This window comes from Falco naumanni, chromosome 17, assembly GCF_017639655.2.
Source record: "Falco naumanni isolate bFalNau1 chromosome 17, bFalNau1.pat, whole genome shotgun sequence".
NCBI classification, from domain to species: domain Eukaryota; kingdom Metazoa; phylum Chordata; class Aves; order Falconiformes; family Falconidae; genus Falco; species Falco naumanni.
The window spans coordinates 1,822,384-1,834,533 of record NC_054070.1 but is presented as its reverse complement, the minus strand read 5'-3'; the positions used below and the strand labels follow the sequence as shown (position 1 = coordinate 1,834,533).

General features: G+C 54.2%; 1 protein-coding gene across 1 annotated transcript in view; it reads right to left on the bottom strand.

The window, feature by feature from the left end:
- Positions 1-3,194: 3,194 nt before the first annotated feature.
- Positions 3,195-12,150, bottom strand: part of PPP1R12B (protein phosphatase 1 regulatory subunit 12B) — a 124,331-nt gene continuing 115,375 nt past the window's right edge. Inside the window, 1 exon segment of the mRNA XM_040616460.1 lies at positions 3,195-6,601. Within this exon segment, the coding sequence (XP_040472394.1) occupies positions 6,515-6,601 (87 nt within the window). The 3' untranslated portion in view covers positions 3,195-6,514.

Here is a 12,150-nt window from a genome sequence, read left to right as displayed (position 1 = left end):
CCAAGCTGCACTATGGTGGCGGGGGAAGTTGGCGCAGGGACCTCCAAAGAGCCCTTCCACCAGCACCTCGGCTGTGCTTGGCCAGTGCCCTGGTGCTAGCCTGGGTGAGGGTGGCACTGGGGCCACGGCAGGGTGAGGGTGGCACTGGGGCCACGGCAGGGTGAGGGTGGCACTGGCGCCATGCCAGGCTACAGGGGCTTCATGGGTTATCAGGTGAGTGGTCCCGCAGGGCCACGTCCAGCTTGTCGGTCCCTTTTCCTGACAATGTGATGGTGGCGGCAGATGGGGTCCTGCCCTGCCTGCGCAGCCAAAGGGAGGAGAAATTCCAGGGTGCTTTTAATTAACGGGGAGCTGGGGGTGGCTGATGCCCCTCGGCCAGGGGCACTGGCAGGATCTGGGCTCTCGAATCATGTCGGAGTCCCCCCAGGGAATGCAGGGGCATTGGCCTGACGTGGAAATGGGTTGGAAAAGAATTGGAAAAAGCACTAAACCCCTCCTGCCGGCGGTCAGCGAGCAGGCACGGCCCCACGGCTTTCCTTGGGAAGCAGGCGGAGGCGTGCACACACGCCTGTACACATACACATGCACACCCCCTCATGTGCACCCCCCCCCGCACCCCCCTGCACCCCCCAGACCCGCCACATCGTCCGGGGTCTCACCGGGAGTGGAGGTCCCACCTGGCTGGTTTCCATTCGGACTCCTTAAGCCTTGCGGGGGGGAGACTGTGACTTTAGTACATAATTTTTTTTTTTTTTTTTTTTAATAAAAAAGGGAAAAATATTAAAGCCATCTGCACTGCCTCTGACCCCCCCTCCCCTTAGTTGTGTGTAGTTAAAAATATATGGAGACATAGCTGTATATACCATGAACAGTGCATGAGACGCAGCCGCGCAGCAGTAGCAGCATGGTTAACGCTGAGCGCGGCACCGCACGCTCTGCCCCGCCGCTTGCCGCCGCCGGCACCTCTGTCCCAACACATTTCTCCAGCGTGGCAGAGACAGCGACAAACAAAACTCGTTGCTCGAGTGCTTTCCACCACCCTGATTATTTCCCCCCCAAAATAAAACTAATTAAAAAAAAAAAAAATAAATCATGTAAAAGAAGAAAATAATGCCAAGAAGCAAAGCATGCCAAGCCGGGCCCGCCAGCGGAGGGTGAGCCGTCACCGTGACTTCCATGTGTGTCTTGTTCCTGTATCTTGTCACATTTATACCATGGCCGGGTAGCGGCAGCATCGTGGCTTCGGTGTCCTGTGTCGTGTTGGTGCATTTCACCATCAGAGCAACTTTAGAAGCCATATTAGACCACGGTCTGCCGGGACCCCCCAGGGACGGGCCCACAGGTGAGCCGTGACCCCCTTCCCCCCTCGTGTCCACTGTCCCCCTGGTTTCGTGGGGCTCAGCGGCAGAGCCAGGCTGCCAGGACGAGCCGCGTTGGCCGCCACCTCAGTGGCCGTGGATGCCACCGTCCTGCCGGGTGAGGGGACGGGGCAGCGCTGGGCGCAGGTGCCGGGGCCGACCTGCCGGTGGCATTTCTGCAGTGGAGGGGCTGGGATGCGGCAAAGATCTGGTGGCAAAAAGGCTTTTGGGAGCGATTTGGGTTATTTCTGCCGCGTGCGGTTGGGTGGTTCCTGTTTCGGGATGAGACGGCATTCCCCTCTCCGGGCTGTGCCACGGGGATGCTCAGCTTCAGTCTCCTGCAGATAAAAGGAAGCCAATCCATGAGGCTTGGCAACAAGCTGGACTTTCTTCTTTTTTCTCCCCAAACCTGGGAGGGAAGAGCCAGCTCCTTTCGAAGACCCAGGCTCCGGCCGTTCCTGGGTGAAGGACCCCCGCGCCGGCCCCGCTCTGCCCCGTCCCAACCCCCGCAGCGCTCGGCTCCAGCGGGAAGCTGCTTTTAAAGCCCCTCCCTCTTGTGTGGACTCTGTCGTTTCCGTCTCTTATCGTTAAATGGTTATTTTGTAATGATACCTGTCTCCTTATTAAAGAAACGAGCTGAAAGGAGCCCCAGTTCCCTCTGGTCTTGCTGCTGGGGCTCACTTGGGCGGCTGGGGTGGGGGTGCAGGTAACCCGGGGATGACGAAGGGATGGAGGCGCCAGGGAAAGGTGGGAAGACATCAAAGGTCCCCACCAAATTCTTCATCCCCAACACATATTTTGGTCCATATATTCACGTTTAGGTTGTGCCCTGCCTTGTGGAGGTGCTGGACACCCCTGACCCCAAGGGGGGGAGCTCAAGCTGCAGTAACCACCTCTGAAGACTGAAACATGCAGAAGTTTCCAGCAACCTCACCAAGGACAAGGGCTCCAAGATGCAGCACCAGCGCCTGTGTCTTTGCTACAGGTTTGTCCTGCCCAAGCTCCTGAGCAGAGCGAACACGGTTTGGCACCAGGGAATCACAGTCAGAGGTTGGAAAAGGCCCTTAAGATCATAGAGTCCAACTGTGAGCCCAGCACTGCCAAGGCCACCACTAAACCATGTCCCCAGGTGCCACATCTATGTATGTTTTAAACACCTCCAGGGGTGGTGATTCCACCCCCTGCCGGGGCAGCCTGCTCCAGTGCCTGACCACCCTTTCAGTGAAGAAATTTTCCTGATATCCAATTGAAATCTCCCCTGGTGCAACTTGAGGCCGTTTCCTCTCGTCCTGTCACTTGTTCCTTGGGAGAAGAGATGGATACCCACCTCGCTACAGCCTCCCGCCCGGCAGCTGTAGGGAGCCATGAGGGCCCCCCCGAGCCGCCTCCTCTGCAGGCTGAACCCCCCCAGTTCCCCCAGCCGCTCCTCAGAGCACTTGTGCCCCAGCCCCTGCCCCAGCCCCGCTGCCCGGCTCTGGACACGCTCCAGCCCCTCACTGTCCCTCCTGAGTGAGGGGCCGAAACTGAACCCGGGGTTGGGGGGGCCCGAACCCCACCGTGGCTCAGAGGTGCCAGACGAGACCCCTCCTCCTCGCCTTCCCAGCCGGTGGGCAGCTTTTGGGGACGTGCCCCCCCAGGCCCTTCATGTGAACCATCCCCGAAGAGGCGGCAGGGGACCGCTGCCCTCCTCGTGCTGCAGCCACCGCAGGCACGTACCCAGAGCATCCGTGCTTTTACAGGCCGATACTGTCATGCTATGGAAATTTTTGGACAACCAGGGCATTTTAGGCTACCCAACCTGCATCTCCAGAAAGATGGAAGCAAAGTGAAAGCTTCTTCTATTTTATCAACTCTTATTTTATTCATTTATAAATACTGTTGTGTTTACAAGCATCATAGATGTGAATATTATTCCCAAACTTTCAAACACATAATACTTATAATACTATATAACAACAACCAGTAAAACAAATCATTCATCTCAGGGTTTGAAAGGCCACTCAAAAGTTGCATAAAAATACATTCTCTCCCCATCTCATAAGCTAGTCCTGCTTCTCCAAGGAGTTTATTTACAAAGAGCCATCATCAAACTCGCAGCCGCAATAGGTGGGCTCACCCCAAGCAATAAAAATGAATTCACCCCAAGCAATTGCTTAGAAAAAAAGCTTGTGTTCTCCAAGGGAGATCACGTCTGGCAAATGCTCTGGTTCAAATAGGGATCAGTTTTAAAAACTGCTTTGCACTCCGTCCCAAGCGCAGAGTGCAAGGTGTCCTATTCGTTACCTCCTCAGTGCACTGGGTACATCAGGCATTAAGTGAGACCAAAAAAAACCTCATTCTCGAGAATTTGGTTTGCATCGTCATCACAAAATACTCACAGCTTTGGCTAGTCAGCGAGACTAAACTGTTGGTGGGTCCTCTACCCTAGTCGGAGTTCAGGGGGATAATCCAGTGCTGAGCAGACATTTCACCTAGAGTGGTTTGGCTTTGCATGGTGCCGCGCGGAGGAGCTCAGCCTTCCACACCCTTTTGCTTACTGTTCCTCAGGATAAAACGCAATGAGTGTCCTGGTGGGAAGGGGTAAAACATCAGTGCGGGATGGACCTGTCAGATTGGGTCGAACTCTCTCCCGAAAACAGACAGCAGGCTTCTTCACGCTGCCAGGATCTGCCTCGTGAGAAGAACAGGAGCTTTAGTCTGAAATCTTGTCCCTTGTCCTGCCGGGATGCACGACCCGAGACGCACGCGTCGGCACACCAGCGTGGTGTCCCCCCCCACCAGCCCCAGCTGGGGAGCGGCGTCTTCACCGCGTGGTGCAGAAGGGACCAGACCCCTGAATAGAGCTGAGAGAGCCCAAACCTGAAGTGAGACGCGGGTCACCAAGAGAAAAAACATCAAGAACTGCAGAAGTACTCACATAAAGAGTGCGCCAAGTGGGAACGGCGTGCAGAAAAAGCATTGACCGGATCTCAAGGCTTAAAGCTGTTAAATATAGCAGGGTTAAAATAAAGTAATATAAAAAGGATGCCTGGCTTAGGCAGCGCTCTGCGGAAACCCTGATGCCATTACCAGCTTTGGTCTCTTCCTCCCCAAAGCACAGCAGCAGAGGAAGGGCCTCAGTGTACCAGGAGAAACGGCACGATGCCGCACAAACAGCTCTGCTGGCCGAGGAGCGGGGGAAGAGGAACCTCTGGTGGAGCTGCCTGGGGAAAAACTGGCAGCTCCAAGAAGAGCTAGAGAGGTGGAAACAGGCAGGATGGGGAGGGGAAGGGAAAAATGGAGAATCAAGGGGGAAAAAAAAAAAAAAAAAAAAAAAAAAGAGAGAAAAACCCAGCGGAGAGGAATATAAACACACTTTCTGAAGCAACAAGCAGCAAAAGGTTCCAAAAAGCCCAGGACTGACTGACAGAGATAAATGTTACCTCGTTGAGCAAGCTCAAGAGTTAATGCTCATGTTCAAGTATCTCATCTCCCTCTCTCAGCGGGAAGAGCCCCAGCAACCCGGCAGGGACCCTGAGCTGCGCGGGGACGTGGTGGAGCTTCCTCACGGCAGCCTCCGAGTTCAGCGACTGAGGCTGCAGCCCTCAGCCAGATGGAGCAGGGAAATCAAAGGACAAAGGAAATGAAGGAAAAAATCATGGAAGAATGTAAATGGGAAAGCGGTTTGGATACAGCAAGAAGTCTCTGAGCGGGAAAGTATCTTTCAAGAGCAGTCTGTTAAGGGGAATCTCAACAGACTGGATGACAGGTTACTGCTGCTGTCATCAGAATCACACAGCACACAGGGCAGCCACTGTCTAAATGCCCACAGAGAGAACAATTTTGAACTGTTCTGAGTACGTGTAACATTAAAGAGGGTTTTTTTTTTGAGGGTTCCTTCAAGGTTAAGGCTTATTGCAAGCTTTTGACAGATTAAAAGACTTTCATCCTAGCGATACAGTTACCAGCATGCCCAAGGGTACCTTGCTGTCCCTGACACCAGCGTACCCGCACCTTTCCAGGGCACGCGGGAGGACAAGTGATCGCTGCTTCACCCTCCTCTTCCTTAAAACCCAGCTGCTTCTTCGCCCGGCTGCGTGGGACTGGACTCTGGCATCTCTCGCCACAAACCAGCCAGCGCTGCCGTCCGCTTGGCCAGCCCCCTGCTGCAAAGCAAAGCAAGGTACCTGCAGTACCAGACCAGACTCCTCCGCAGGGCTCTGCCTTCATGGAGACAGCAGGAAAATGTCCCAGCTGGCTGTTAGGGCAGGGAGGGTGGTTTCTGGTGTGGGCACAGCTCCCTGCGAGGTGATCCACGCTCGTATGCCTGTGAAAGCAGCAGAGGATCTCTGGGGGTTCAAGCTTGTCCTTCAGAAAGCTTGGCAAGTATCCGTGACACATCCTATCCCAAGGAGCGAGAGTCCAGACGCAATTAGCAGATGCTACTAACTACTGAGACAGGAGCCCTGGGAGGATACAACACGATACCAGATGACCCAGGCTGTGGGGGGAAAGCAGGGCAAGGGATAGGGGGTCCGACACCGACAGTCAGCGCTGATGTTACTGAACAGGTTTGAAACCTTACATTAAATAAGAGACTCGGTCTACTGGGGCGAAAGGAGAAGGTCTCTGTGCAAAGCAGCTGCTGTCAGCCCGTTACAGAAATCAGCCCTGTGGCTTTCACAGCATCACAATTTAACCCGAGTCCCACATCTCGGGTGGGTTGACCACACATCCTCAGAGTCCCAGCCCATGTTCACATTTCCCACCAGTAAAGGGCTCGGATGTGCTGCATTAGTTCTTTAAGCGTCCCTTTTTAAAGTAGGAGCTACCTGCTCCGATTGGAGTCCAGTGCCAAATACCGGGCTTCTGGAAGCAGAAGTTTTGGCAGCTCAAACCCAGTCCTCACATTTCTCTTCTCCCTTGAATAAAATGTCCGAGATACCACAACATCCTTAAATTAAAAATAATAAAATGGCAGGGGTGTGTGTTGTGGGGGAAATAAGGGCAGAAAGGGAATGTACAGCAAAGGGCAGGGCAAAGCAGATGTGACAGATTGATCCCGTGGCTGAAATGCTTGCTGTACTCGACAGGAGGAAAAGCGGGGGTAGGGCTTGGTGGTGGGGTTGGCAGCTCGTGTAGGGCACCCCTCCTCATCCTGCCTTCGCTTGGGATTCCTATTTGGAGAGCTTGCTGATGACACGAATGAGGGCTCCGTTCTCGTCCTTCAGCCTCTGGTTGTCCGACTTCAGCTCTGTCAATATCTGCAGGGAGACGAAGACAAGTTGGGATCACGGCTCAGCGCCGCTGGCTGCCCAAAGCCCACGGCCCCGCGGGAACAGATGGATGTTGCTGCCCCTCAACCCAGCACGCTTCGAACGCTGGCAGCTTCTCCGTAAAATCTCCAGGATTTTTACAAACTGGCTGTCAGGTGTGAAGGGGTTGAGAGGGGACTCGAGCACAGCAGAGAGCCAGGGACCAGGAAAGCCCCTGGTGGGAAGCAATGCCACGGCCCCAGCACCGGGTCAGCACCAGGCTGGCAGGGCAGGAACCGTTTCTGAACTGTTTCTTCCCAAACCTGTTCCCAGAGGCTAATTAGGGCTCAGCAGTAAACTAGAAAGCTGGTTTTCCCAATTTGTTTTTTCCATTTTGCCAGGACTAGAAGGGAACATGAAGGTCTGAAATTCTTACTCGGGACTGGACCTTGCAAAATCTCTGTGGAATGAACCCAAACCTCCTTGGGATCCCCCAGATGTTTAGTGCAGATGCGCACGCCATGGACAGAGGACTGGTAGAACACGCCGACACCGGAGATACCTCCTTGGTGCTCAGTTTTGAATGCTGGAGCTCAAACAAGCATCACAACAGACAAAAGCCAGATCGCTTTGTAATTGCAAACAGAGGAAGAAACAGCTTCGGCATGACCTTTGCAGCGTTCCTCTTTGGCAAAAAAGCCTCCCGACTTCCCTTGCTCCCCACGCTGCAGGTGGGATGACATTCAGTGGACTGTCCCCAGCCGCTGGGGCACTGGAAGCAGACCATGGGTGACATTCAGTGGACTGTCCCCAGCTGCTGGGGCACTGGAAGCAGACCATGGGTGACATTCAGTGGACTGTCCCCAGCCGCTGGGGCACTGGAAGCAGACCATGGGTGACATTCAGTGGACTGTCCCCAGCCGCTGGGGCACTGGAAGCAGTCAGTGCTGTCTGCTCAGGGTGACACGAAAGGTGTTAACTCACACCGTGGGTGCTGGCAGCCCCAGGGCCACCAGCCCCAGCCTGCTGGAACAAGCCAGGCTGGAGCGGTGTCACACGCAGGCATGATCAGCACTGGTCTGAGCCCAGCGTCTGCCATGGTGAACCTTAGAGGAATTCCCCAGATTCAAAAGTCCCACTAATCCTTCTCCTTCCTACGCTGGAGTTGCAGCTCTGAGCACAACCTCCCGCCCGCTCCTCTCATCTGCAGCTCCTCCACGACCGCCACCACCGAGCGCGGCAGCTGCTGGGGCAGACGCCAGCTCCCAGCGCTGCCATGGAGCCACCCCCCCTCCCCAGCCCGGCCGGGCCATGCCCGTGCCAGTGTGCCCAGCGCTGGCCCCGCGGGCGCTGGCAGCGGGCGCTCCACAGGAGCATCTGCAAGAGAGAGAGAAGGGGGAAAGTGCAGCACGGCAGGTACTGGGGGCAGGTAAAACGACGTGATGTGCCGGCCAGAGCTTCAGCTAGCGATGCTCAGAAATCCCTCACTGGACCCAGCGGTGGTGCGACCGGCACAGCTCCATGATGGGGCTGTCACCAGAACAGCAGCCATGTCTCCTATTTCTCACGGCCGGGTGGGAGGCATCGCTCATCACCCAAGTGCCCAGGAGCTCAGAGCATCGGCAGGGCGCTCGCTGCCTCTGCACTCTGTTCCCTCCTGAGCTTCCCCCGACACCCGCAGCAGAGCACGCTGCCTGCCCGTCCCAGCCCGGTGCACTGCGGCCGCTCAGCCACCTGCTGGGGTCCGGGTGGGCCGCTCAGCTCATCCTCCCTGCAGCCCTGCTGGGGCAGCCCTGCAGCCCTCAGCGCCTCCATCGCTGCAGGACGGCAGAGATACCGAGTTCTGCCACTTGCTTTGGTAGAGGTAAGTCGCCACAGGTTCCCAGAAGCAACCAGGGAGCAACCACCGCAGCCATCCTGGTTCTCCAGCTCGCTGGGAGCTGGGATGGTGGCTGTGCCTCACACACATGCTGCAGTGCAACTTTGGTGATTTATTCAAAAAGGAGCAAGTGTGACTACACGTAAAGAAAGTGCTACTTGGAAAGTTTCCCAGCTGTAACCCCACTCCATCACTTTACAGTGAAGCTTTGCAAAACCCAAAAATTAACCTTATAAAACTTCGTTCCTCCCATCCCAAGGGTATTCCTCCCTTCGAGCAAAGCAGCCTCAAGTCGGGTAAAATAAACTGCATGTGAAGCGGGCTGGTAATGCAGCGGCCCGGCAACTGAAGCTGTATAAATGTCTCGTTGGAAACGGCCATGAGGGATGTGGCGCAGCCCGCAGGGGACCACGAAGCCAACCACGATGCAGTGTTGGCGTAAAGTGAGTTTTGGCCTAGGGGCTGAGCCGAGCAGCGGTGCTGTGTGTTCCCTGTGTCACAGCAGAAAGTGGCCCTTCAGACGTCATGTGGATTTTGGAAAATGAGATTCTTTGTAAAGCATCACTGCCGCAGAAGCATGGTAAGTCTGTCAGACAGTGACATTACTGTATAGCTGCAATGCCTACAGAGACTGGTGAGACAGGGTTTACCTGTGCAGGTAACAAATCCCGTGTTAGAGCTACTAAAAGAGTTGAAAAAACCCCAGCAGTGATGCAGACACGGGGGTCTTCTCCAGCTCGGACGCCAGCAGTGAACTGCAAACCCTTAAGCGACTGGGGAGGATGAGCCCCCCGAGGTCTCAGCCAGCCTGCACGAGAGACCCCTCAGAGCAGGCGGGGGTTAGCAGCGGGAAGCAATAATGCAAATATTTCCTAGGAGAAGAGGAGAGGCCGGTGACTTACAGTTTGTGAAACACTTTCTCCGAGTCTGGAAATAGATTTGCTCAATTTTCCCTCCTCAGATCTCAAAGCACGTTGGGAAGGAGAATGACTTAAAACTCACCACTCGTGAGAAGGAGTGAGTCACTGACAGGTTCGAGCAGATTTAAACCAGAAAGATGGTGAGATCATTTATCTGACCATCCGCGCAATTCAGGCCACATCGCACGGAACACCCGCCCCCGGCCCCTGCGATACACGCGTGGTCCTGAGCTGAGGCTCCCGGAACGGGGAAGCCACAATTCCCCTGCTTAGTTTGTTTCTACGGTTAATCATCCTTGATATAATTTGTGTGCTAAGAATAGATCTTTTTATACCTTAGTGTCTCTTCCAGCCCACGAGAACATACTGCTTCTTCCTTTTTTTTTTTTTAAAAAAAAGCTATGTCTGAAGGGATCTGAATATCCCTACTCACCTGCAAAGGACAGGTAGGGCCCTAAGAAAAAAAGAGTTTACAGCTTTATTTTAGCACCGAACCAATGAAGTAGTGAGAAAGGATGTAATTTAACTGCATGATGTAAGTAGTGAGAAAGGATGTAATTTAACTGCATGATGTGTGAGGGCAAAGCTTACGGAAGGCTTGTCCTTGGATTTTAGCACTAATTGCTCTGCACTGAATTTAAAATGGAAGATGACAAAAGAAAAGCGCACCTGGTCCGGCTCCTGTCGCTTCACCTGCCTTGTAGCCAGACCCAGGAGGCTGCGGGGATGCTGCCGCCTGTGAACTCGGACTCAAAAATCTCCATTTAAAACAAGGGAAGGAGCTTGGCCTCTTTGCTCGAGTGACCAAGCAAACCTCCTGCAGACTGCCCAGTGGCAGGCTTTCTAAAAACCACCTTCCCGTCTGAAATGTGCCCTCTTCGTAACAACCCTGGAAGTATATCACATTGTTCATTCTGACTTCAGATAACCTTATTTGCCAGGTGCCAGCTTCTCACTGAACTAAGTCCAATTAAAAAAGAACTGCATTATGAGCAGATGTAAAGCACAAAAGACCTACTTTGAGGTAAGGTAAGGGGGAAGGGGCCGCTGGCTGGCCCGCTCACACTGACAAGCCGCCCCAAAGCCATTTACCAGCGTTAAGCCAGAGGGAAGCAGCTGATCCATCACTCCTCGGGAGCCACCTCAGCGCCATCCACCCAGCCCTACGTCCTGGTGTCAAGGCGGGGAGCACACCCTGCTTCCCTCCCACGTGGTGGCCTCCACACGGACCAGGCAAGCCCCTCGATGCGGTGGGTTAGTAAAACGGCGGGGTCAGCATCGCCTGCCAAGCAGAGTGAATGTCAGCAGGACTGAACCGAGCCTCCAGCGAAACCCTGCCCTCAGCCAGGCAGTGACACCATGCTTTCGGCTTTCGGAGCATCCTTCGGCACATGCTGCTTTTGAGCCACAAGCTTCACCAGACACCCTCGAGAGCAACGAGGTGAGCGGAACAGCCCGGCCAAGGGAGCGGAGACCTGCCTGGAAGAGTGGAAGAGGGAGGCGAGATGAGCCGGAGGGAAAGCAGCTACAGCTCCTCTGATTCGGAGGGCTTGGCAGGCAGAGAAAGTCTGGCTACGACCCGGGTCAGAGCCCTGTTTTCAGCCAGCAGCTGCTCATTCATCTGCCTCAGAGTGTGAATCTGTTTGAGCTGGTGGAGATTCTGCAGAGAGTGAGAGGAGTGGACAGAAAAGTACAGAGAAAACACACCACGAAGACAAAAGGGCACAGAAATGTGAATTTAGTCCACAAGCAGTAAAAGGACAAAAAAAAAAAAAAAAAAAAAAAAAAAAAAGGAAAAAGAGAATAAAAACCGAATTAGTAGCAGCGAGTGCTGGATGGGCGGCAGCTCAGATGCATATGGGGAAAGCCTTACAGCACATTGAGGATGTTCTGGGAACCATCCCTTTCTCCAGAGGTCCCCAAAGCCTTTAAAAAGGTCAGATAAAGGGATTTCCCACCACAAAGCAGATCGTCTCTTGGTTATATCCTAGTTTACCCAGTGCACACAGCCCCTGCACTTAGGAACTACTGTGAGAACTATCACCACTGACTTACCCCCTACACAGGCTTTGAAAACACTGCTGACAACTGAGAACTTCTTTGAAACTCCTTTTCTTTGTGTACCTCTAAAAGCTAAAGCAGTCTAGCGCAGCAAGGAGCGAACGGAGCTTCATGGAAGACTGTAAAGGCACAGACTGAGGCACCCGACAGCGTCGCTGTCCTGCAGCAGATCACCCAGACACACCGCGTCTGCTCGCATCCCTCGTCCTGCGGCACCTGAATGATGTCTTGGGTCTGCTCAGGCTTCAGTCCTGCCAAAGGGTCTGGGGGTGGTGGTGCGTGGGGGCCATCCCTGCCCAGATTCAACTTCTCTCTGTCACGGGGCTCCATTTATCTCTGATCTCCAGAGGTGAAAAATCAGAACCTTAAACCACTGATTTTAACTACAGGAGTATGACTGACAGCATCTCACACAGGAGGCACATGGAAACAGGGCGTTTTACAACAGAAACAAATGGGCAAAAGATGGTGTGGAAATCAAGCCCCAAAGCTGGGGCTGGCACAGGTACAGCGGCAACGGAGAGATACAGAACATAAAAAGCAACGAGGAAGATGAAACGGGAAAATGGCAAAAGCCATGCAGACATCCCCATTTCTACAAGGGCATTTTTCCCGGTGATGCTAAAGCAAAACCACGTGCTGGACATTTGTACCACGCGTGGGTGGCAGGCCACGCTGGGGGCTGCAGAGCTGCTCTC